General features: G+C 43.3%; 1 protein-coding gene across 1 annotated transcript in view; it reads right to left on the bottom strand.

Moving 5' to 3' along the window:
• The window catches only part of KALRN (kalirin RhoGEF kinase), a 492333-nt gene that overhangs the window by 10754 nt on the left and 454730 nt on the right, over positions 1 to 26849 (bottom strand). Inside the window, exons 47-54 of the mRNA XM_030454727.1 lie at positions 26301 to 26486; positions 22652 to 22823; positions 18167 to 18405; positions 17037 to 17284; positions 13675 to 13798; positions 12239 to 12298; positions 2108 to 2135; positions 1457 to 1628 (exon numbers count right to left, since the gene is read on the bottom strand). Coding sequence (XP_030310587.1) covers positions 1457 to 1628; positions 2108 to 2135; positions 12239 to 12298; positions 13675 to 13798; positions 17037 to 17284; positions 18167 to 18405; positions 22652 to 22823; positions 26301 to 26486 — 1229 coding nt within the window. The remainder of the gene's footprint in view (positions 1 to 1456; positions 1629 to 2107; positions 2136 to 12238; positions 12299 to 13674; positions 13799 to 17036; positions 17285 to 18166; positions 18406 to 22651; positions 22824 to 26300; positions 26487 to 26849) is intronic.

Here is a 26849-nt window from a genome sequence, read left to right on the forward strand (position 1 = left end):
GCTTCAGTCTGCACATTGCTGTCTTCAATATGCAATGTAAGGGAATTGGCCTGAATTAAAGGATTTTGCTTTTGGAGCTGCTTTAGCTGCACTGAAGACACAGCTTAAAGCAACAACAACTTCCCTTGATAGCAAAAGTAGACTAGTTCTTGAATGCATAATCTGTCAGAAACCTCAGAGGGACACAGCCTGTGCAACTGCCTGAACACTGCAGCTTTTCCTGGTCTGACTATGCTGGTTTAAAACAGGACAGAAATATCCCCTCCCCCAGCAATCCAGGCACTCAGGCCAGGAAGATTTGTAAGACAAGCACTGCTCTGCTGGGCCTCTCCTTGGCAGGCAATCTCTTCACTGAAAAACAAATCTGAGCACTGAGACAATACAAGTGCTGATAGTGCACAGGGAGCCAATGCACAGGCAAAAGACTGTGATGGAAAACAGAACCCTGTATGGAAATATCTCCCCACCCCAACCCTAGCCAGATGCCTGAAGGCACTAGTGACCTACTGAGTAATGCCTAAAAAGACAATCTTGGGTGCTCTGGGGCAGCTGCACAAGCCAATGGTCTCTAAAGGAAGTTCTCCATCAGATATGTATTTTTTTTATTGGACACGTAAAATCCCTTCTCTCCTAGCATTCATTTTTCACTCTCAGAGACTTTGTGCTCCCTGGATTCATCTCAGCCTGCACCAGAAGTGCTGAAATGTTCTCATGAAAGATTGCCTCTTGGAGATTTCCACTGCAGTTTGGCCAAAAACAAATGCATAAACTGCAGAAGAGCATCCAGCAGCAGGCTGTTACCTGACCTGAATTCAACTCCAGATCTTTTCAGATCCCCAGTGCTTGCTGTAAAGATATTTTTCCTTTTCCCCTCTTAGCTGGGCTGGGAACATCATGACAAACATCCTTCTGCTCAAGCACAGCCAGATGTAGCCTTCCCAGGGGCACATGCAGGGTTTTTTTAAGAAAGAGGAGGGTTTTTTTTCAGAGGAAAGGCTCAGGAAAGCTGCAGGAGTTACCACCTCTGCCCATGAGATGAGAAAGAGACAAATGAGATACAGGTGTTGTGAGCTGGAAAGGGTTTGCTCTGCTTAGCTCCTGTTCCTACCAAGGGTGAACATGGCATCAGACTGAAGCAGAGAAGCCCCAGCAATGTGGAGGCAATATTAGCCAAACAAATATATTGGAAACATTACTTGCTTCTGGCTCAAAAAGTCAATCAGAGCAAACTCATGTCTGCCAGCAACACACTCTGGGGCTTTACCCAGTGTCAGCTTGGGAAACTACAGAGTACCCAGGCCCCAGATTCTGACCCTTTCTAGATGAGGTGTGCCAGGACACCATGCCAGACCCCATTAACTGCATTTCTGATGAGCCTTGTAGCCTGGCTGGTGCCATTTTTGAGGGCAACATGATCATCACAATCAGTTATGCTGGGATCCAAAGGGGACCTTACCAGGATGACACCGTGTAAGTGGCTGTGCTGTTGTCATTGTCAAGAATGTTTTGATCTGGTCCTTTCCAGGTTATTGTTGGTTTGGGCCTCCCACAGACTTTGCACTGCAGCATCACTGTGTCACCAAGCAGGCATGTGATGTCCACTAATGGCACAAGAAACTCTGGAGCCACTGGAAAAAAAAAATGTGGACACACGTGACAGCTTATTTTAATCTTCAGGTGGGGATGTTCTTCATAAAAGTCCATTGAATATTTTATAGGATCAGTTATGGGATCTGGGCACCAAACAACTGGGAGTCCAGGCATTCTGTTACCACAGCTCCCCCTTCATTAAAAGCCAGATATTAACAGCTCAGCAAAGGAGGGAGCGAGGACAGTCCACCCCCCAGCCCTGTGCTCTGGCAGGAGGGTGAGACATTGTGAAGGCAAGTTTAGGAGGTTCAGCCTCATCTGCAGCCCCAGAATGTTGAAACTGAGCAGCTATTAGAAAGACTGCTTCCCCTGGGAAGAGCACCAGCTCTTGCTGAGCATCAGAGAGCTGCAACTTTGCTGGAAATGCTGGTGGGTGCAGACCCTGCTGTTCCACCCTAGCTCACAGCTGCTGACTTGCCCCTCCATGCCAGTCAGTGCACTGTTGTCCTTAACTCACCTTCTTGAATGAAATTGGGGTTGATTATCTGAAAAACACAAAGAAATAAAAGCATTTATTTGTCTGGGCAGTGGCGACAGAGATGTCTGATTTCAGGAGGTACTGGTGGTGAACCTGACAAGAACCACAGAAGCACTGACCAGTGGCCACAAGCAACCTCTAAAAACTGGCAGACACAGCAAGCTCCAGTGACAACTGAAGAGACCCATGCACACCTGGAAAGTACATGGAAATTACAGCTCCTTGAACTCCCATAAAGCATCACAGGTCACAGGCACAACACTGAGGCTGAGGAGGGTGGATGTGCTTTCTCTTTGCTCGGGTGATAATGTTCAAGCCATTAACTCCTTTCTTCAGAGGTGGTTTGTGCTCCCCTGTGCCCGGCCCCAGCCCCTGGTCACCCCTGCAGTCAGCATGCACCTGGGATGTCTCACCAGCACTTTGGTCACTACCCAGCTTTGGGGAGAGGTCTTTTAACTTCTTAGCTTCAGGGAAGAAAAGGAAAGCACTAAAACAAATACACTGCCTTATTTTCACCTTCTGAACACACTAGGTCCTGCAACAACTCAGTCTATCACAAGTAAAATTTCAGTCATTTCACGGGACTGCTGGAAACCTTCCAACTTGAAACTGGGTTTGGATAACTGAGAGTTACTTTATCTAACCAGTTAATTGATCAAGTCAGCAAAGACTGAAAAGCTACTGTCCCTCTGTGGCTTATATATACCAATGAGGCAAAGTTGGGAAGAGCAAAGACAACACCAGTAAGTTCTCCCATGCAGCATCAACATCATTGTACACATTTTAGCCTCACTAACAGTTCTAATAATATTGTAAGACCTTCTTTTCCAAATGTAAATTAATAAATTGACATCAAGCAACACAAACACCACTGTGGTTTATCTCACCTTAAATATCTTTGTTACTATCTATTTCAGTGCTATTTTGAAAAATGAGGCAGTGACCTAATTCGTGGTTGCTGAAGCTGATTGGAGTTTTTGCAGTGGCTCAGAAATCAGGCCATCAAGCAGAAGCAATAACCCTTCAAAATAATGTAGGTGCATCTTCAAGGATTACATTTAAATTTTGCTCTATAAATAGTTTTCCAAGGTTAATGGCTTAGGGTGCCATTCAAGGAGGCACCTGGGAAGATTCAGGTTCATTTTGCTTTTTTTAGCTCTTCTTCAAAGCCTCAGACAAACCTCTGGTACCAGCACTGAGACCTCAGGGTTGGTTTTCCCACCTCACCACCAGGAAGACTGAATGAACCTGGCACAAATGGACTCACCCCTGACGAAGGTTCATTTTTTTTCTCCCATGGAAATATACATTACATCAACAAATTCCTCACCATTTGAGGACTACCCTTTGTCCTAGCACTCGGCAGAATGTGATCCCTCAGGACACACCTATAGAGAACACCATGATCATGGTTCTGGCTGAAACAATACACCAGTGCTGGTGCTTTACACTCTGCACTCCAGAAAAGAGTGGGGGCTGCTGCATGTGGGCAATGAAGGTTTCAGTTCCTACCCTGTAGCCAGTCAGTCCCAAAGATCTGTACCTGGTGGGCAAAAGTGTGATGGGTTGGACTCTCAGATGCTCCCAAGAGCAGCAAGATTTCATATGTTTCATTTCCAGCATCCTGGAAAGGGTCAACCTCTGCTTACACCCCCGGAGTAGACTCTTTAAGTCTAAAGACTTAAATACTATTGCAGTATTTATACCTTTGGGTTTTTTTTGTTGTTGGTTTTGTTTTTTTTTTTAAAGCCACGTTGGGAGGCACCTCTGCAGTGGGGAGGGAGCAGGAGAACATGTCACGCTGTGATGGGGTGGCTCAGCTTGACATGCAGGAATGTGAGCAGGTGAGGGAGTCAGCGGGGCTCTTTCAGTCTCATGTTGGGTCATCTTCTTCCCAGCCCTTCTTCCTGGTCCTAGTTTCACTTAGGAAAGTGCACAAAGCCCCATCTGAAGGGTGCAGATGGGCACAGACACCAGGATGTGGACCTCTGGCCACCCTGGAAGCCTCCAAAAAGGGAGGGGCTCAAAGGCAGTGATTGCTGCTCTACAGGTCCAGGACCTGCATATGCCCCCCTGGATCCCATGGGCAGGAAGAACTTGGGGTACAAGAAGACACTGGATGAAGAACAACATCTTGTCTCCCACCTGTGCATGTGCAAAAGGAGAGCTGGATCTTCATGATTAATTTGTATCACTCGCACAATGCAGCAAAGGAAGAAGAAGCTATTCTATGGATAACCATCACTTGTCACTTTTCATTCAGTGAGACCATCTCCTACCAACTTAGTAACCCCAGGCATCAACTCATCTGCATATACATCCTCATTTGTCTGGTTTTTGGCCAAACTGGAATATGTATCTATCCTCCCCTTCCTGCCCTGAAGCATGCACTAAATCTCCTTAGTATTCACTGATTTCCATTCTTGAAGGATTAGAGATCATGAAAAAGAAACACTTCTAACACTTTATATTAATTTTATACTTCTAAATGACTCATTAGAAGATGCAGCTACGATGGTGAATGTAATGGATAGATCTATAAACAAGTAGTGCTACATTTCTAATGACTTCCAAGGCACAATCATTTGTAATAATTGCCTTATCAAAGTTTTTATCCCCTTGCCTCACCATGGAAGTATCAGAAAGAAAACTACCACTGCTAGGTAATACTGGAAGAGTCAATGGGTAAATTTTATACTTCCTAACATAAAACTCCATCTATTAGTTAATAAAATGTTACATCACAACACCCCTCCAGTCACATCACTGCTTTAAGTGCTGTATGTGTAACTAAAAATAAAAGCCTGTTCACAAGAGAAATGCTTAAATGCTACCAAAATCATTTAATACATCACTTAACTAGGGAAATGGGTTTGGTCTGCTTTGAAGAAGGGGGTCAAATGACAGGGTGAGAAGTGCAGGAGCAGAAAAGCAAAGGTTCAGAGCCAGATCTGCAACCAGAAGTCAGCTCCTCTGGCTTCCACATCTGCTCCTAGGCCCAGGGGGTTTGCAGCCCATGGACAGATGGCAGGAGATGACAGGCTCCATGAAGTTCTAGATCAAGTGCCAAATAGGCTTTTGATCCCCATGTGTGGAAAGGAGGGCTCCAGAGCAAGTTCCTGCTGCCCTGGGAGGACAGTTCACATACCTCATGTCCACTCAGCCTCCTGCCAGTGTTGGGGGCTGCTTTCCCTTATGGACAGACTTGTCAAGCATCTCCCAGAGCCTCTTGGAAATAATGGCACGTGCAAAAAGATGGAAAAGTTGTCAAAAATCCATGTAAGTCTTCCAAATTCTCTTCTTCTTCAGGGCTTTCACAGAGAGATGAAAGCTGGGCTGCTTTACTGTGAACAGCAGAAATCCCCACCAGTGAGGGGCCTGGGGTGGGTGCTGGTGAGCAGGGTGAGGTGCTGTGCATGGAAATGGGGATTATGGGCAGGGAAATGCAGCTGACATTCCTGGCTGTCTCCACAACTTGAGGGGCCAGCATCCTGCACCTGCAGCACGTGATGCTGCCAGAGATGCTCCCAGGGGAACACAGCAGGCTCCAAATCCAAGGGACACCTCTCTCAGAGAAAAGGAGATAAAAGATGTCCCTCTCCAGCATGCTGTTCCCTGTGTTAAAACCCCTGCTCACGCTAAGGAGATCCTGAACAAACTGAAGGGCAGCTGTGAAGTCTGGGGGGGTGATGCAGGACCCCCAGCTTCTGCACATCACTCTCTCAGGGAGTACTCTGCACTGCTTCCAGATTAACAGGTGGAAAAAATGCTGCTGGTTACATGGCTCTTGTGGAGTTACACTTTTCTTCTCTCCAGAAAATGATATAAGGCTCAGCCCTGAAACCCCACTCTGGGCCTATGGGATTTGAACAAGGATCTTCCAGGCCAGTGTTCAGCTGAGCATCCCTGGCCATGGCAGCCAGGAACTGGACAAGGTGACCTGAGGCCTCGTGCTGACAAGAGATCTCCTGAAAGAATCCCAGCAAACACCACCTGCACCACTGCAGCTGCCTGCAAACCCACTGGGACAGAACTGCCCAACACAGAAACTTCTCACACCATCTTCAGTGTTGGTCCACATAGGGAAAACACAAACCCTAAGGGGTGAAACTCAGTCAGCAAGGCATTCACTTAAGAAACAAGGCTGGCTTTTTTTCTTTAGGAATATAAATGTAGTTGAAATCAGATGGATTTTTTTTTTATTGAATGAAATACCTGTGGCCTGACCCAGTGGGGGTGAAAACTTGCAATGTTGCCTCTGCAGCCAGGAGTCTTTCTGTTACTGATACAGTGATGGCTAAAACCAGAGACCCCACACAAGGTGACAAGGAAAGGCCTTTTCTCAGCTGATGTGAGGTCTAATGCTGATCAGGCAAAGACCCCTGAAGGGAAGGGGTCTGAGTTAAAGAACTAGGGGGATGGGTCAGGCTTATTCAATAAAAAGCCAGAATAGCCATTTCTTCTCCCTTTTCCAGCCCATGCTGTATCAGGGGTCAAACCAAGAAAGGCACACAAGGGGTGTAACAGAATGCCTTTGGGGACCTGCAAGGATTGAAGCAATTGAGGATCTAAATGTCCTTTTGGATATTATTGCCAATTCACCCATAATACCTAAGCAAATACCCACAAAAGGGCCTGGGCAGCAGGCCACCAGGTTTCCAGATTTTGAGCCAGATTTTTTGTTATCTTGTTTGAGTACTGCATCTTTAGAGAAAAAAAAAAAAAGGAGTCACTCACACAATGTAATAGCTATAGAAAAGCAGCAGAGATGCTGTATCCAGCAGCTCGTTATTTTGCAGTACTGGGCCACGTTTTTCCTGGTTTGTTAATCTCCTGTTATAAAGATATAAAGGCATTTGCAGCAGGAGCAGCAAAGCCCACTTACAAAGTGGCTCTGACTGCCCTAATTCTTAGCAAAAGCTTCTCTCTCATTTGTACACCCATGCTGTGTCTGGTGGGGAGTGGGAATAGTTCTGCAATGCTAATGGTCAGGCCTGAAACACCATGCAAGCACAGCTCAGCTGCCTGACAGGACTTCTCACCTTGGCAGAGTTTGCTTCTCTGTCACAGGGATGTCCTCACCATGCCTAATCCACCTCCCCAGAGGAGCAGTCAGACCAGACCAGCTCCATGCAGTGCACAGAAGGGACACACAGATTTTTCCAATGCCACATTTCAGTCCCATTTTAAGGCACCAAAGTCCCTTCAGTCCCATTTCATGGGACCATTTTAAGTGCATCCAAAACAGGAGTGAGAACATTTTTTCCCCCAAAGCACAAGGTTAGGATGCAAACCAAGACTTCTGTAAGAAGGTCCATCCTTTATCTAAACAGCAGAGGGCATGTTTACTCCAAGACAAGCAACTCAGCATTTTATAAACACTTCATGGCACTTCTTGTTCACTGAGGTAAAATTACATATTGATGCATTTGCTCATGCTGGTAGCAGAGTCAGCACCATGTTCCTTGCTCCCTCACTCAAAAAACAAACAAAAAAGTATCAATGAGTCACACACACAAAATGGAAATAGTTACAGAGGAATTAAGCTAACTAATCTGTAGGAAATGATCTATCAAACTATCTTTGCCTAGGTCAACCTCTCCTGTGAGACTTTTAGGGGAACGAGTTCACCGTGCTTGACACCTCCACCCTTCTAAAAACCACAAAGTTAACAAGCGGCATTTCCTGACAAAACAAGCAAATAACTATCCCACTCCAGAACCTTGCTGTAACACTCTACTCTCTTCCTGCAAAGGTAGGGGGTCACTTCTTCCTCTTCCAAAAGCTAAACCACAGCACCTGTGCTGCCAGCTTAGTCTGAGCCACCCTCCTCGTCATCCTCAGCAACCCCTGGCTACTCAGGGCAGCAGGACAGAGGTGTCACCCATGGAGGTCACCCCAAGGAAACAGGGGGGTTCTCAGGATTGTACTCACTCTTACTGTGGTGACAGGACAGGAAAGGCTTTCTTACCAGCATTGTACAAGAGCCTGCAAAGTGAATATGTTAGGTCTGCTCTGGGGATGGATAGCTGAAGACAGGGATGAAGGTATTTACTTAAAGCACTTGGGAATTCTTGGCCTGAGCTGAGTGTTGATTTAGATACAAAGCTGTAGCCACCAAACCATTACTTACTCAGCCACTTGGACTGTGGGGCTGATAACACAATATTCCCTACAGTATGGTTTCCTAGCGGTTATCATGCTCCAAGTGTCTCTGAGTAGTTCTTAACATGCTAAAATGTCATAAATGAAAGAGATCATGAAACCCAACTTATGTTCCTCGGCAATATCCCAGGTCACGAATCTAATGATGGCACTTCCACTGACTCAGGCTGGGCCTGGGCTTCATCTCTCCTTTACACAGCTAAGAAACTGGAACAAACCCCAGACTCTGGGTGATAGTTGTGTGTTGCTCAGGACCATTTGGAAGGCATTGCACTTGGAGTCGTGCTCTGTGAACCAAAACTTCTGGACCCATGTCAGATCCCTACGTGCAAGGTCCACCTCAAAGCCTGGAAGAGTTGTTGCTGAATTTAGTGAGGTTTAGCTCAGTTGGGGTTTCTGACTGCTGGAAGGGTGTTGTTCACTTAGACAAGAGAGGTAGCCCAATGGGATTTGCACGGTTGAGTTATGATCCCTTAAACAATATTGAAACTGATGAGATGTTACAACACAGAATAGTTGGACAATTAGTTATGTCATTGTCCTGAACCCTAGACATGGGTGTGGATAACACTGATTCACAAGGGCATACACCTTCCCAGCAGACCTGCCTGTCCCTGTGCAATTAACTACAGACATGTGAGAAGGGAGTCTCTGATCTTTCTTAAATATAGGCTACTCCTCTCTCTCACATGGCTGCCTATGCTCCTCAAGTGCCTGCTCCTGCACTCACCTGCCTAACAGGTGAGTCTGCACCTTCTGTTTAGTGAAACAGAAGGGCAAAGCAGAAAACTAGGAGAAAATGCATCATTTCCATCCTTATGCACTTTCATTACCCATTGACAAAGAGATAAGGAACAGCTACAAAAAGATACTATTTCTAGTCAAAGCTACAATAAATGGAACATTCTCCAGGGCCAGTTCTCCATGTCCCTGTGCAGGCAAAAGCACAGTAGTGGCATCTTAGCTCTTTAAACAGTCACTCAGCATTTTGGTATCCTGCTCTCACTACACATGGACTCCACATTTTTTTCTATCTGTTGCCCTTGAAACAAAACAAAGGTAAAGTGCTTTAGAAATCTAGACTCACCTGACCGGGCATGTGGTTATCTCATAAACAGCCGGCAAAGCCAGATCTGAGGCCACAGCAGCTGTGGCCACATCATGGACACTGCAACCAGTTTGCCAAATTTTTGTGCAGTGAGTGGACTGGAGGTAAATTGCACTGACATTTCCAAGTAATGAATATTGGTGCTTTGCATTTAGAGACCAATCCCTCTACTCCAGCCCTGGGTGCACATTCTCATGCACAGTGGGAGGGAGAGGGATGTCAGGGGGGACAGTCCTGTAAGAGAAGCCAAGTGCCTCACCCTGTTATTACCTGGCTGAAATAAGAGCTACAGATGACGCTGCCTTAATGACACAGGGAGGGTCTCATGCATCTCTGAATGTCTGTGGCAAGGACACAGCCCTCCTACCAGCACTCCCAGTGTCTATAAAACTGGTCAGACTGAAGCAGGTGTGAGGACAAGGTCTTCCCCTCTTTGGGCAGTGACTACTCTGTCTCCAGCTCACCTGTGAGCTCACCAGCAGCTCCATTGGGATGTACCACGGAGAGCAGGGAAAGGAAAACAGGGAGAGATTGGTTTTCAGTGTGCATGCAGGTTAGGGTGGAGGGGTAGTACAGCTGCTTGACAATTTCTTAAGCCTGGGACACAAAGCCTTTAAGACCAAAGCCTAAAAGACTGACAAACCAGGCTCTGGCATTGGAGGTAGATTGCATTACCTCTGTTTTAATGAGGGAGGACTTCAGCTCATAAGGTCTTAATATAGTTCATTTCTCATGATGCATTTGAAAAGGAGCATCCAAACACTCATCATGAAGGGAAAGTGAGAACAGCTGTGGATTCTAATAGTGAATACCCCAGACTTTTACAGATTAGACTTCCTCATGGCCTAGGGCTTCCTGAGCATTTTATGAGCCCGTTCTTGCCCTGCTCCCTCTGGATGGTTTTGTTTAGTTTATATTGGGTGCCAGCAATCCTTTCCCCCCCCAGTACTTCTTAGCCAGACCAATGAACCAGCCACACTCTCTCCAGGGTGCAGATGTACAAAAACCAGCAGAAAGCAAGGGCCATCCTGCTCCTTGCAGAGCAGTGTGCCCCTCATAGCTCACCCCCACAGTTGCACTCTTATTTTCCTTAAACATTTGCTCAGCCCTAAAAAGTTTTGCTTGGAGGCAGACTTGAAACACTGTGGCTCCTGGGGACTGTAGAGCTATGACACTGTCACCTCCAGTAAGTGTCCTGGGAGATGCAAGATGGGGTTTCTGAGGAAAAATCAAGTCACATACAAAGCACACCTACTCCCCAGTAGCAGATTCATACCACAGCTAAGACTTCACATCAGTGAATGGTTTAAATAGAAAGACTCTTTTCTCCTGAATGTCAGGGAAGCAGGCAAGAACAGCAACTTATGCCATGGTAAAAAACCCAAATCAAAGTGGCCCCTGCTATAACTAACTAGAACTGCCAGCAGTATAAGGAGTCAGATGCTTTTTCACTGACAGTTTAAAAACATTGGGTTTTCCTCCTATTGGGCAAAATCAAAACTGCAAAAAGCATGGCAATTCTCACCCAGTTTTGTACCACACAATTCTAGCTCAGCAACCTTTTACTCCACAAGGCAATTTTCAGTGATCTAAAGCTTACACAGACCCATGTGCAATAACAGCCTTGTAACAAACACATAGACTTCTAGATGCTACCTCTGATTGGCAAAATGCTCTTTGCAAATGCAAACTCTTGAGAATAATGCAGTTTAATGGCAGGGATAACACTCCAGGATGTCAGTGGAGTCACAAGCTTTTCCTTTAGCACACACCCTCTTCTCAAGGATGGTTTATTTGCACCAATACAATTGAAATAAAAGAGGATTCAGGCTAATAGCTGAGATGGTGCATCTCAATACAATTCTTCCACACCCCCAGGAGGAGGAAAATCAGCTTTCTTTAGTGGGTTGTTTATAGTGCAGCCTGGCTAACATAATCCTGGAGATCTTCTAGGACACAGGTATCCCTCTTCTCCAATTATCTACCCTGTCATCTTTAAAGTGACTTAGGTCTCTCTGAACCTTGGCTTCCTGTTTCAGTAGGAAGGTCTTTCAGCCTTGGTACACTGCGTACAGATGCATGGTGTGATCACCATCCACAATAAAAAAACCACCGTTCCTGCAAGATGTTAATTGAGAAGAACCAGATAAGCAACTCTTCATGACTTTAACCTCCTGCAGGCTCTCCCAGCAAGGTACATCTCAGTCACTCCAGTAGATCTGGCAGCTGGAATAAGAGTGGTGTAATGCATTGTAATTTGGGTCTATTTATTTTCTGTGATACAGGTATATTCATTCAACCACTTTTATTATTCTCCTTCGTTTATAGAAATGCAATTCCCCACTCTGCTAGGAGAAAGAAAAAAAAACCAATACTGTCTTTTCTGATCTTCTAGCTAATTTAAAGCACTAGTTGTCATAAGACAATGTTTGCTCCAGTGATTTATAACACAAGCCTGGCTAGCAGCTCAATGTGTATTGCCAGAGCAAGAGGTGTTTTTAATGCAGAAAGCTGCTATGTTTATTGGCAGCTGACATGCATGTGTTACCATTTCCTTGAATGAGGTCCCAGGTGGGGAACAGTGACTGAAAGAAGGAGCTTGTTCCTCAGCTTCCTCCTCTGCTCCCACCATAAATGCAGCCTGAACTCCAGCAAAATGTTTGGCAAAACCAGAATTGGTACTTTGTGTCACTCACACTTAACTGGCACCTAAGTCCATGAGTGATACAGACCCACCAGCCCCCCCCCTTTTATCAAAGGCATCTCAAAATGGGAAGCTGTTTTTGGAAAAGAAAAAAATTAAAAAAAAAATAAATCACAAGGATGATTGTCTCTACCTCCATGCTAGTATTGGGGTCAAGGTCATCACATTCTGATTCCTCTGAGCTGTTTGTCTCCTTGTTTGGCAGCATGAAGAGGAAGAAAGAGAACAAGAGATTAGAAGAGAAATTGGTTAGACAGGGCAAAGCAGCACAGGATTTGGGAGCAGCATGGAAATGGGTAACAGCACAGAAAATGCTCTTAAAAAAAAGAAACAAAACCTAAACAGACAACAAAACAAGGGAAGTGAAGGCAAAGACATGCTTTTGCCCAAGAAGCAGCAGTGATTCTGTAAATCTTTCAGGTAGAAAAGCCAGCAAGGAAGCAACAGGAGGAAGAACTGTGGCCACCATGCTGGAGCAGTGTCTCCCCTTGAGCCCAGGACCCCCCAGGCTGTGTGGGGGTGCAATGGGTGCCAGGACTGCCCGGGCTGCAGGGGCAGGGTTCCTCCCTTTGCACATGCCATGGCTATTTTGCTAGGTTTACAAAGACAGAAAGCCTCCACAAAGGAAAACACTCAATTGTGGGCTCTTCTGGAGAGGGGTTGATCCAAAGGACATGCTCAAGTGCTTTCCTGAACCAGGGCTGGGCTTTGGTTGTGTCAAAATCACACCAAGTGTTTGCTTGCCTCTGCTGGGAGGGAAAACCCCAGGTGAGTCCTGAGCAGGCCTCATGGTCGCTTTATAGGGATGGATCCTCTGAATTGGAGCACAGGAGTCAGGCACCCAGAGCAGAAGATGGAGCTTAACCCCACAGTTCTCAACCTTTTCCATACTGGGAGATCTCCAAGAGAGAGAGACAGACACAGACACAGACACACACACACACACACACATACAGACACACACAAAACCCTCTCCTGGAAAGACAGAGTCAGCATCTCTTCCCTGTCTGATAATAGGGAAAGAAAAAGGTCACTGAGACCATCTCCCTAGATGTAAAATCTTAAGCATCTCAAGGCTGATAACCCCTTTTCTTAAGATGTGGTGAAATAGTGGCCTAAGGAAAACTCAACTTCAGAAAAATCCCTTCTTTCATCCAGTGGATCTCTCACCACTGAAGCTACAGGTTGGGCTAAGTCAGAGGTCAGTAAATCACTACTGTTCCAACTGTAAGATCAGTTATTAAACCTTATGTGTAGATGTTTTTGTTTTTCTGTATATGAAGATTACTTACTTGCATGTGGGATGGCAGGAAAAAGAAAATTAAAAAACAAAGGCTCAAAGGCTGCATTGTATCTTGCATGCAAAAATCCTACTAAAATGGTTACTAAAAAAAAAAAAAAAGATAAATAAAGTGGGGGAAAAAAAACACATAAAAAAACTCCAAACCAAACCAAAAAAGCTAAACCCAAAATCACTGCCCCCTCCCTCTCTCAGGAGAGGATGCTAGAGGGGGTGAAAAGGATGGGAAGCAGGAGAGCAGCACACATCTTTCAGGTGGCCTTACTCACTTTAACAGAGACTTTGTTCCCCAGAATATCCTTGGATTTACGTGGCCCATTGGCTTCATTTTTGCCACTGCTCTCCTTTTCCGCCCGCTTTCTCATGCGCAGGGTATGCCATGAACATGACTTCCTGTTGTACCAAAAAACGCAGCAATCAAACGGCAAATCATAGCAGGAAGGAAGGATTTGGAAAGGGGAACCAGCATCCACATTTGCCATTACTGCAATTCCCTAGAAGGTGAAAGCCACCAGCAATACCCCTGTCTCAATTTGAGTGATGAGAATTAAAGTTAAAAATCAAACCAAAGAGTTCTGCAAAGCAGATGCTGTGCCACACTTGCTGTTTAAATGCATGGTACAGGAAAAAAAAAATGCCTATGATGGAAGCAGGCAACTAGAACTTTGGCATCTGGTTTCAGGGACTTTGTCTTGAATTGCCACAAATAAAAATTTATTTTATTTTTGGTAAAGTCAATTTGGTCTTAAGAATTGTTGGTTGAAAGCAGTGAAACAAATGTAAATACAGGAGAACGTTCTTTATATATTACTTAATAGAGCAAATTAAAAAAAATTAAGAAATTTAAAGTGTTACTCCACATTGTTCAAAACACTAATAGCTCAACAAAAAGCTACATCATAAACTTTCCAAGAGATAAGTAATTTCCTAGAATGCTGTGCCTCTCAAACTCAAGGGATTTCCATTTGATTTTGCCAATTCTGTTAGAGAGGGCATCAGCCAGTCCATGGTTTTTGGCTACCATCACAGCTGGAATGATTTCAGTACTCCCTTCATTACTGCTTCAATGACCTTATTCTGGGAAAAAAAAAAAAAAAAAAAGACCATGTCACCCTTTGTTAGAGCAATGTTGTGTTGACAGCAGAAACTGCATATCAAAGAAGGCACAAAAAATTAAGAAAAAATCAAAATGGTTCTTAGCATGGATTTCATTTGGTTTAAATAGTGGACAGGTTGTGGGGGGATTGGATGTGGTATGTTGTCCAAAGCAGAAAGTTCTCAAAACAGCAGTGTGATGAGCTGGGATCCAGGTTCAAAGCAGCTGCCGACCTTTAAGTCATGCAAATTTGATTTGCATGCTTAAGCCCAATGTCTGGCACACGTCACTTCTACAGTACCTTGATACATTTTACAAAGCAAGTTGTATGTAATCCAAGGATCACCTGTGATGCCAATAGAACGCAGTATGTTAGCAAGGTAGGACTCAAAGGATGCCCCGCACAGCCGACACTGCCCCATCAGCACTGCACCTCATTCCTAAGCACTTTCTGGTTATATTTTAGCACCTGATGGGAGGTGAACAATAGGCCTGATTAAAATTAAAAATAAAAAAAGTAAACTAATGACCTCTCAATAGCTGCCTGTACTGACACAAGACTGAACCAGGTCATATCTAATGTTTTTGCAACCAGCAGTGGTGCCTCCACCTCGAGCAGCTGGCACGGTCAGTTGTGTTTGAGCACAAGGAGCACGTGGCATGTCTCAGCCTGACAGTGGGTGCTTTCTGATATTTGGACTTTTTGGGAGGAGGTCCAAATTAGATGAGCAGAGCAGGGGAGGTTCTCCAATGCTTCAGGACTGTTACATTTTCCTTCAAGATAGGAAGAGTCAAGGACGTGGCTGACGGACTCCCTGACCTCTTACATGGTGCTAACACTACTGGATTAACCACATATTTGTGTACAGTGTTTGTCAACAGAGAAGGTTTATTACTGATACTAATTAGTCAGAGTGATCAGGCACATGAGACAGGGCTGAAGATAACAGCTGCTCTGGGTCATCTTTTCCCCATAGGGTTTCTATTATTCAAACATCAGTTTGGTTGCAGGGTTGTTTGAGCTGTCTGAATCTGAAAACATTCTTTAAAACTTTAAAATCTCACCGCAGTGAGAAAGAAAGAAAGGTAATACTTGTGTCTTTCAATTTTTTTAGGCCTCCCTGGCCACAATTCATACGACTACATAATTTGACAAAGAATTTGACTGTCCAGCTGCCATGAATTCAGTCTTCACCAGGAGCCTGGTGCTGTGGGTGAATGCACAGGCACGTGGCTGCAGTATTGTGGCTAAAGAAGAACCCAGGAATGGCCGTGGCAGATGTGCAAGAGACGTGCTAAGCAATTCCTTTGGCTTAACATGCAATTCATAGCAGCATTCATTGCTGACTGCCAGGTAAAGTCATCATTTCTCTTAATTGAAACTACAGCAGAGACCAAATTATTGCTTTTAGTGAGTCTGTCACAAAATCTTTCCTCGTGGTCAATTCTGCACCTGGAGGTACTCGTAACACCATCTGTAGCAAACAGCATGCATTACCATCTAGTCATTTTAGATGTTAAAAGAAATCAACAGGTATTACTGAAAGGAGGGTTGTACCTTCTGTATTTAATACCAAAAAACCACTTTCTTGCATTAGTCATTTCAGACTGACAAATTTCTAAAAATCAGAAAAGAAAAATATATATCCACACATTTGTTAAATAAACAACAAAACATTATAAACAGAAAAAAAAAGCAAAAAACAAACAAATCAAAACCAAAAAGGGTCAGACTATTTCTTTTACCTCATTAAAACATGCTCATGGTGAAAATTTATTTTACATATTTAAAATAGTACATTTAAAATTAGTTACAATTCAGGTACAATGATGAACATTGTGACTATTCATTATATTGCACAACCTGACTTCATCAATATGAGTTTGTCTCTTTTCTTTTTTTTTTTCTTTTTTTTTTTTTTCTTAAATAGTGCAAAATACTTTATACAGGAATGTACTTGGATGGGGGTCTTGCAAACCAAAAAATATATTACAAAAATGACTGCGAACAGAAAAAAAACCCAAAACAACAAACCAAACCAAAATAAAATTAAAAACAAAAAATACAAGCTGTACACAGAAATTGCCATAGACAACAAAATCTCTCCTCCTTGAGAAGCAAACCTCAGTTCAACACAGAGCCTGGATTTTTTTTTGTGTGTTGTTTTTTTTTTTGCTAGATGTTGTTATAACCAATAGATAGATTAGTACTTATTACAATATAAATATAAGTCCAGTCCAAGCAGGTCCATGTTGGTGTAAAATGGCATGAAGTAAAACATCTCTTTAACCATCTATGGTTTTTATTTCTCTCCAAAGTATAAACAAAACCCCACAAAATGAAAATAAGCAAAACCCAATCTATCCACCATGGCTGCCCGATGCTGCGGATTGACTACTCAGCTTGTTCCAATGGCACTGTAGACAAAAATCAGCAGGAATTCCCTACGATTTGGGTTTGTTTATTTGTATTTATTATTTCTTTTCCTCAAAAAATCCACAAAGTGCTCCCAGTGAAGCCAACATGGCACTTACTTGATGCTTCCGTCGCTATTATCTGTTGTGGATTTAGTGAGGGGAGCCAAGATATTGCCAGGGATCCATCCTTCAGCAGCTGGAGAGTGGTCGTTTGCAGGCTGGTACACCAGGAACATATTCTGCTGGTTGATAGCAAGGATCTGAACCACCTCTCCTTGATTTACACAGATCTCATCCTCCTTCAGTGCATAGTAATCTTTAATCACCACCATGGAAGAGGTCCCATTGCACCCTCCCAAATCAGTCTGTGAAAATGGACACAACACAAACTGGTGAGCAGGTGGCACTCAGGAGCCTGCCTTTTCTGGCAGCAATCCCACTGCTTCATTTCCAGCCCAACTGTACCGGGAAAAAAAAAAATACAAAACATGTAAAGTTCACATTGGTAGACAGAGATTTTAAGGATCTGAAAGGCAGCAGCAACCCAATACAAACCAGCCTCCTACTTGATGTTAGATTTCACAACTTGGCAGTGCCCCAGCCATCTTCTCATTGGTAGGGTGCTAAAGATGAACGATCTGTGTTGAGCCAAATGTGGGAAAAGACCAGCAAAGGCTCAACGTTAGAAGCTGAATCAATAGTCACACACCTCATGAACTTAAATATAGGTCATATTGGAAACTGGCTTTGGTCAACCACAGCCAGCAGCAGGGCCCAAACACCACTGAAGGTTACTGACACTTTGGTGGTGTGTGTGCAGTGCACATGCACCCAAATTGAAACCTTCAGCTGGCACCCTGCAAGCTGCTTTGTCAGAAAAGGTCTAAACACATCTATACCATCAGAGCAGACCTCTTCAGGAATGGGTGGTTAATGGATATTGGAGAGTGATGACTATTTACTGATGTCAGTATTGCAAATGGTTATTCAGTTCACCAGATCTGCAAACAGTGCCTTGAAAACACCAGGCTCAGGGCTCCAGGCTCCATTGCCCAGTCGAAGTGCCACACGTCTGGACAACAGAGCTTTTGCAGTCTCAGTTTAATCCTCAATCACATTTCACACCATTGCTTCAGTATGATGATTCCTGTTGACCTGGTTAGCTGATAACTGAAGCTAACTTCACAGATCACCTGTGGTATAAGAAATAGGCTGTGAGATCATGTTTTATTAGATGAGCTCAGTACCTTGCTTTGTTCATACTTGTCCCCGGGCTGTGAGTGTTCATACCCTGTGCTGCCATTGGAGGTAGATATCTTCAGGGGTGGGAGAGATGGGTTACGGCTTGTAGCCTTCAGAGGCTTCTCAGACCCCACTGGGACAGAGGAATAGGGTCGGCTGTTGGGCTGAGGGACCCTACCAGTCTGGGGCCTCAGCACTGCTGAGCTACTTTCCTTGCGTTGGTACTCTATGGGAGACTGGAGAGCTGCAAAAAAGGACAAAAATTAGCCATATACTTATATATATATATAAATATGCTTTCAATGACATTGTAAAGGTCTGCAGAGGTCTTGTGGGATGACTCAGATGGAACGGATACTGAAGCTGCAAACCAAACAGGAATAGGAGATGCCACCCTTGGAAGCACACAGCACATTCATGGTTAGACAGGACATTGTACAAATGTTAGACATTTGACATTGTACTTTGCATGAAAAGAATATCATGCACAGTACATGATGCTGTGAAGAACAGCTCCTCCGACCAACACGGCAGGCTAAAATATTTGCCACTCACAGCATATGTGATTGCACTAATTTTCTTTCAAATTGCACAAATTAATCATCTCTTAAAGTCAAAATAAATGGCAGACTGAATAAGAGATGCTCAACTAATACACAGTGAATTTTGCTATAATCAGAAAAACACCCATAAGTCTCATTTGTGCATTCCCAAGAGAGTGTCACTATTACTCTTCAGACATGATGCACTGCAACTTGGCTCTCCAGGTGCAACTACTCTGGTTCAAAGCAACTGCTAGAAATGACCAGCAAGTGAGGAGGCATAGATGGCACAAATGCATTAATACTGCAGTCCAGACCTTACCAGAAAATACCCATAAGCAACATTAAACAGTTTCATAACCCTTTAAAAAAAGTCTGCTTATGAGAGTGTACATTTCATAGTCATGGCGAGAGCTTACAGTGGGAAAATGAAGGATAAATATGACAGATGGCAAAGAAATAAGGAATTTGTTACGTTTGGAGGAAAAGGGATCAGTGATGGGATTCACAGTGAATGGGAAAGGAACAGATTTGCTAGGTTCAGACTACCATCCCCAGACCTATGGGTTTTGTTTTTGCATATCATGTGGCTTTAGCGGATGATTTATAGGCAGTTAATACTGTGTACATGCACCAGACTAAACCTACTGGAATGCAGAGAGACTAGTCTAGCAAGAGGCAGACAGAGGACATAATGTCACAGCACCAGCCCAACCAGGGAACCACAAGAGGAATGTCTTTTCCAACAAGAGGAAAAGGAAAGAAAAACAGAAAGGCTCTGCACCACCCAGCATACTCTGTAGCACTCCCCTTCTTGAGAGAGGCAGGGCTACTCCAACAAAAATCATAATAGAGAACAAGACACTTTAAAAAAATCAAGGAGAATGCTGGATCACTAATTTCTTCAAAAGGACATAAATATAGACCCACAGTGATACAGAAGATTTCCTGGCTCCAAAACCTATGCAGTGACCCTTGTCAGAGAAGTGATTTGTATTTATGCCACAATAAGTACCAGTTCCACTCGCTTACCTCAGCTGCAGATCAGCCAGAGGAGAGGGGAGAACTTTGATATTGCTTTCTGACACAGATGGTGACATTTTTCTAGTATATACAGTAGATTAGGCTGCAAGGTCTTTAGCAGGAAGACCTGAATGAATTCTTATCACTCTATCTAGCAACAATCTATCCGACTCAGTGCTTTTAAAGGGTATTTAGTTGAGTGTCCACTTGTGGCTATTAATTGCAGCATTTACTATCAAAATGATGCCTGGCTTCCAGCCTCCTGTTTAAAATCAGTTGTTTTCTTAAGGGCTTCTAGCACAGTGCTCTCTTTCTCTTGAAAACTCTCACAAAACATGAAATAAAAAAGGTACAGACCAAAGGCATTTTCCTGAAGAAATATACCCATCAGTGGCATATTGTCTTTACAGCTTGCTTCTTAAAGCAAAAATGAAATAACAGTCACTCCAGTCATTATATACATACATTTGGTGTACAGTCTGTTTCTCAAGCTTAGCAGCTTTTGCTTTTCCAAGGAAAAATAGAAAAACTTTGAATATGACAGTGTAATTGCACCATGTTTCACACTGATGAACACTGGATTGCAAATACTGTGCTTTGTACATAGCCTTGTACTCTTTTGGGCTTCCCTTTTGAAGAGAGAAAAGCAAAGACAGCTTGGGCAGGGAATATTTTGTTGTTAAGTTTATGCAGCATTGGCTCAGTGTGGATTTAATATGACTTCGAAGACAGAAAACATCCGCTTTAATGAAATGCGAAGGTAAAGAACGTATTTAAAGATTAGTCAGCCTCAATAAGATTACATCCTAAAAGCCACTTAAATTGTTCTGGACTGGACAGGCTGTACTGGATACAATATCATTTTCTTGGATCTTATTTATAGGTTTAAAGCAAATCCTTAAGCCTGTGTTTTAATATAAAATCTATTTTTACTTCTAGCTTTAGAGATACAGACGATTATGTTCCTAACCCACCAAATTCCTTGCTGGCCTCTCAGAAGACAGGTTACATAGGGGCTATGAAGATGCTTCAGTAGAAAAAGGGGTTGAGAGGGCAGTAAGTCCTGGGAAGATAGGAGGGTATTTACCAAAAATGAAACAAGAAGAAAGATGTGGAAGGGACAGAAAACCTCTGCAGTAGCATCTGTGGAGTCTTCACAAGGTCAGTCATAACTGGAATTTACTTTTATTCCAATAAGCCCTCATTCAAAGCCAACCACACCAACATAAATTGGCATGTTTTAGTACCAACTGGTCAAAACCAGAGAACTCGGACTGCTCATCTCACCAACGTATTTAAGCAATCCTTTTACAGTGGTTATATAAGGCCCTTAAAATTCCAGGTCACAGAAATCCAGTATCAGGTTTTGGAATCACGGATGGAAACACAACTTCCCTTCTCAGCTCAGCCATAGTTTTGAACTGTAACCAAGAGCATTTGCCTGTAACCCTTTCCTTGTTAACTTTTAAAAAGTAAAACTAAAGTTAAATTAACATTTTAAATTAATAATAGAATGGTTTGGGTTGGAAGGGACCTTAAAGATCATCCAGTTCCAACCCCCCAGCATGGGCAGGGATATCTCCCACTAGATCAGGTTGCTCAAGGCCCCATCCAACCTGGCCTTGAACCCTTCCAGGGAGTGGAACATCCACAACATCCCTGGGCAACCTGTTCCAGTGTCTTACCACCCTTCACAGTAAAGAATTTCCTCCTGATATCTAATTTAAATCTCTTCTCTTCAAGTTTTTGGCCATTTCCCCTTGTCCTCTTGCTACACACCCATCCAAAAAGTCCAATCCCAGCTTTCCTGAAGGCCCCCTTCAGATACTGGAAAGCCACTATAAGGTCACCTCAGAGCATTCTCTTCTCAAGCTGAACAACCTATGTTTAGAAGGGAGGTGTTCTAGCTCTCTGATCATTTTAGTGGCTCTCCTTTGGACATGCTAAAGGACATCTATGTCCTTCTCATGTTGGGGACACCAGAACTGGACACAGAGCTCCACATGGAGTCTCACAAGAACAGAGCAGAGGGGGAGAATCACCTCCCTCAACTGACTGCCTCTGCTTCTTTTGATGCAGCCCAGAACACAGTTGCCTTTCTTGTCTGCAAGTGCACATCATACTAAACTTCTTGTCCACCATCACCACTGAGTCCTTTCTCCTCAGAGCTCTCCTCAAGCCTTTTTCTTCCCAACTATATTTGTGCATGTGACTGCCTCAACCCAGGTGCAGAACCATGCACTTGGCCTTGTTGAACTTCATGCAGTTTGTACAAGTCCACTTCTGAAGCCTGTTAAGGTCCCTCTGGATGGCATCCCTTCCCTCCAGCATGTTGACTTCATCCTCAGCAAGTTTGCTGATGACACCAAACTGTGTGGTGAAGTGAACACGAATGACAAAATAAACCTGACCCATACATCAGGACAACTGCACAAGGCCCCATCACCTATTTACACAAGGAGCCAGAAGGCTGCCAAAGAAAGTTCACAAGATGCTGCTAACAGAACCAATCCAGAATCACCTGCAGTATTTGATACAAGATGGGGCCTCAGCAACTTCTGAGGGTGGTCTCCAGGGCCATACAGCAGTTCAGATCTTGAGAGGCTTCAGAGTTCAGGCTTGAGAGGCCTTTCCTTCCATCCTTCACCAGGCAGAGCTGGCATGCAGGACAGACCTCTGCACAGTGGCATTGAGGTGATCTTTTTTCAATGACCAGCCATAAATTACAAGCACTCTTTTGCAGGGATTCTGGACAACATTTGACCCAGTGCTTAATGACATGCTGGGCTCCAGTTTTCTGCTCTGGATTTTTCTTATGAAAAGAAGTTGCTGAATATCTTTCTCATGGAGTAACCAAAGATACAAAGACTCTGAATCCCATTTCGTGTCAGAGTTCAGGAAACGGAGCAAAGACCATATACATACCATTTAGGAAATCTCTTTGTGTATCCAGGACTTGGTTGATATCTTGTACCCAAGCTTGTTGAATTTCTGCATTAGCTGCCTGCAAAATTACTCTCTCTGATGTTTCCCGGCTCATTAGAGCAAACTTGCAGGGATCATTATCAACATTTTCTTCAATGATAAGGTAGTTCATCTGAAACAAGCCAAGGTAAGCATGTGTCACACAGAGCATGAGTTAACACCACTCAAGAATCAGAATTAAATTGTTGTGAGAAGTTCCTGAAAATAATTGAGTCAAATAACAGACTGCCAGATCATAATCAGAAGTATTTGCCTCATCCAGATTTAGGCAGATAAATCTTAAGCCTAAATATGATGCTTAATAGAGCTCTGACAGATGCACCAGACATCCGCCTGCCTTGAATTACAACTTCTATTTTAAGGTAACACAGACCTGACTGATGTGCTAAAAATTTACTGTAACACATAAATAGAGTTAAAATGTTCCTGTTAAGATGTTAATGCAGTCTATCATTCCTTAAATTTAAGCTTATGTTTCTTATCCTCCATGGGAAAGAAAGTCTCAGTCATTAGAGTATTTTAAAACGGACCAAGCACAGGGATATAGCTAATTAACACCCAGCAAGTCTCCCAGAGCTCAGACAGATGAATTTTTTTCCTAGGAGAATACACTGTCATCTGTGGGCAACCACTTCTCTTGACTGTAGTCACAGACACTCATCCTGGAAATCTCATGTTCAGCAATTACAGCTGCTGTCCTGACCCTGGGAGGCTTCTGTTGAAGTGTACCCATAACTTTAACTTTTCCTGACCTATATGTGACTATGAGAGTGAAGAAGAGTAAATTGGAACAGCTTTTCCAAAAAGAAAACCAAACCCCAAACAAAACAGAGAGTGAGAGAGAAAGAGTCCTCATGCCCAAAGCAATTTGTTTTTAATTATCTCACATTTCTCTAAGTATTTCTGAAGCTATGGAGAGATGGACTCCACATCAGAATAGCATCCAGCATTCAATCTGCAAGATGGAAAGAGCCTCTTACTTGTCTTTTGGGGTGGAGTCCCTGTGAATTTAGAGACACAGGCTGCAATTTCTTTGACATGGGGACAAGAAAAGAGACAGACAGTGAGCCTGGACAGTGGTCTTCCTTTTGTTCTGAGCTCTTGCTCCTCTAGTCAATCCTTGTATAACTTCAGGAAAAAAACTTGTCAGTCAGAGTCCCTGATTTGTGTCTCAGGGAGCTGCATTTGCCCAGGCTCCCCACTTACATCTTTTGAGAGTCTGAAAGACACCCACCTGAGAAGAGCCCAAAAAGGGAAGTGCTGTTTCTGAACACTACCTCACTGCATAAAGAAGGGTTCTCTGCTAATCTAGAACATCATTTAAACACAGTATGAGTGTGACAGACCTTGGAGAACAATATCTGGGAGCTTTATCTCCCTGACAGACTAGAGTGATGGTATCTGAAGTTATATGCACTTCTCATGCTTAGAGACGTCAGTGCTCAGCAGTGGCTGTGGCCCAAGAGGAAAGAAATGGGTTCTCCAGTGCTTGCCTGGTCCTTCTGCTATGTGGGAGGATGTGACTGGCAGGGAAAGAGCCTACATCACTCAGGGATTGTATCCCAGAGAACTGGACAGCCACTATAGCAGACAGTACCAAAAGCAGCCAAAGATGGCAAGTCAGTCCTGGCAACTGCTGAGAACATGGGTTCAACCTGCCCAGTAGGATTTTTTTACAGCACTTGAAGGTCAAAGAAACTTGGCCCTAGCTGAGTTTTTAGGCACCTCAGACTCCAACTCACTAATTCAGACCCGATACAATTTCTGGGTGCCCACTTTTAGGGCAGGGTTATGAAAGATGGGTGACAAGGCAGCCTGTTTATGTGACACCTTTGGACAAAGTGCTTCTCGCTGTGAAATCACACAGCTCCACTGCTAGGTGAGGATACCCATGGCACAGAGAGTTGGAAAACTGTCCCCACTATAGGGAATTGTCATGCTCTGCTGCAGATCCCAGCTCATCTCTGTGGGAAAGCCCAAGAGAAATGCAAAAGCAGCCAGAAGCTGAGGCAGGGGCTGGGAGACAGAGCAGGAGAGCCACTGGCACACAGACTCCATGCTGTGGTGGGGCAGATGGCACAAGGTCACAAGGGATCCCACCCTTGCTGTAAGCACCCAACAGGAGAATGAGCTGTTTGCCAAACTGAAGAAAAGAGGGACTGGAAAATTATCACACAGAAATATTTGAAACTCAGGCAGTGAGAGCAGAATTACTTTCATAAGCTGTTGAACTAGAAAAGCAACTCATACCCTTGAGGCAAGCTAATTTTATTGACATTAGGAGAGATTTATTTTTCTCTCTTTATCTACAATATACAATTCAGGAATTGTTTCCTGCAGATAAAAGCCTCATTGTTACACATACAATAAACTGAAGCAAAAATTATTTGTTACTTCCATCTCCAGCTTTACTAATTATCTAAATCAGCAATAAGATAAAATCAAACTGATGATCCAAGTTAAAATGATTGCTTATTTGTACACTTTATGTTTTTCCTCTATAACATATTATTTGTTAGGAAACTATAAAATACATGGACTTGCAATGGATACAGGGTTTGCAGTAAGTGCTGCAGTTTCTGCCAGCCAAGATTATGACTTTATTTCAGTAAGTCATTTATGATAGATTTGTTTAGTTCTATGTGATTAGTATGCATTATTTCATTTGATATTGTTTTCTTCTATTTCATATTAAAGTAACATTTAAAATTTAGAGCAAACCTAATGCATTCTCCCACATCTCTTTTAAACCTCTAGCTTTGAAAAGGAAACCAATCCCAGATTGGCTTCTCTGGTTTGAATGGTCAAGACATTCACATGAACCAGAGACTCTGAGCTTTCTGCAGGCAGAGCAAAGGCTGTTCTACCAGGACTGCTGTAGCATTCTTTCACCTTCACTTACCATTCAGAGGCTAACTTTGCATTTGCGAAACAAGCATAAGACTCCCTAAAACAACCCAATAAGTGTTTTCCCTGCTTCACTTCAGGTTTTACTTTTAATTCCAGCCTCATAATTGGGAAAGATTATTTAAGACCCAGATTAATTTCTTTAAGATTTGTTTATAGTTTAGCTGGTTTAATTATTCCTCATAGCTGCATTTTCAGAACTGTGTGTGGTTTTGTTTTTGAAATAGTTCTGTCTTGTTGCAACATTCACATCCCCCATTAGGGAGAGTATTTCCAGTAATGTCACATAGAGGCTTAATATTGATTCACAGTTTGGCTTAAGATAATGGTTTTGTATACTACACCTTTCTCTGCTTTTTATGATCATGCTTAAGAGTAACTATTGTCTATTTGCTTGACTACTGCAGTCTTTGTAGCAATATTTGCTAACTTGAAGGTATGAATGACAGAGGACCTGCCATGGCTGCATTCCTTGTAAAAATTACTCAGTAAATTTAGACACCAAGTGGTTTATTCAGAGATGGTCTTAAACAGCTTCTGATCCAGTGAAAAGTAATTGCAAATGTTTTCTGCAAATTGCTGTCCACCTATGATAGGCTGGACCAGTCTCACAACACAGAAAATTGCCAAGATTTCCTTATGTGACCATCAAACAGAATGTGCTTTTCCTTCTATTTCTTACCTTTATGCTTTTCTTGAACATGTAGCCTGGTGTTAAAGATCCTTTTCTAAGGAGCTCACTGAAGATAACTATTTGCTCGAAGAGAAACACCCTGCGCTCCTTTGGCCGAGACTGAACTCCAGAATCTTGCTCTGTCACATAGAAGGTGTCCTGCTGCAGCAGCTTGCCTTGAGCTGTCAGCTTGCCCTGAGAGGCAGACAAGGCAATATTACAAACCCCGAACCACCATGATCCCACAAGATGACCTGGTATGTTTTGTGCAGTCCAAGTTTTCCAAGTAGCACTGAATTCATGTGAGACACAGACCCTCTAAGTTATCAAAGAAGAAATCTTGTAAATCCAGATCTGTTTAAGGAAACTAAGAATGGTTTGGGTTTGTGGGGTTTTTTTTGTTCTAATTGCTACTGATTGTGCATATAACATCAAAAGCAAGAGGTCACAAGTAGACTGTTTTGTATACTTCATTTTAAACACTGCTCCCATTATGTAGTTTGCTACTGTCGTGCCTTGGGTTTCCTCTAGTCATGAGTTTTCCATCATCCCTTAAGC

Source organism: Calypte anna, chromosome 7 (assembly GCF_003957555.1).
Source record: "Calypte anna isolate BGI_N300 chromosome 7, bCalAnn1_v1.p, whole genome shotgun sequence".
Classification (NCBI taxonomy): domain Eukaryota; kingdom Metazoa; phylum Chordata; class Aves; order Apodiformes; family Trochilidae; genus Calypte; species Calypte anna.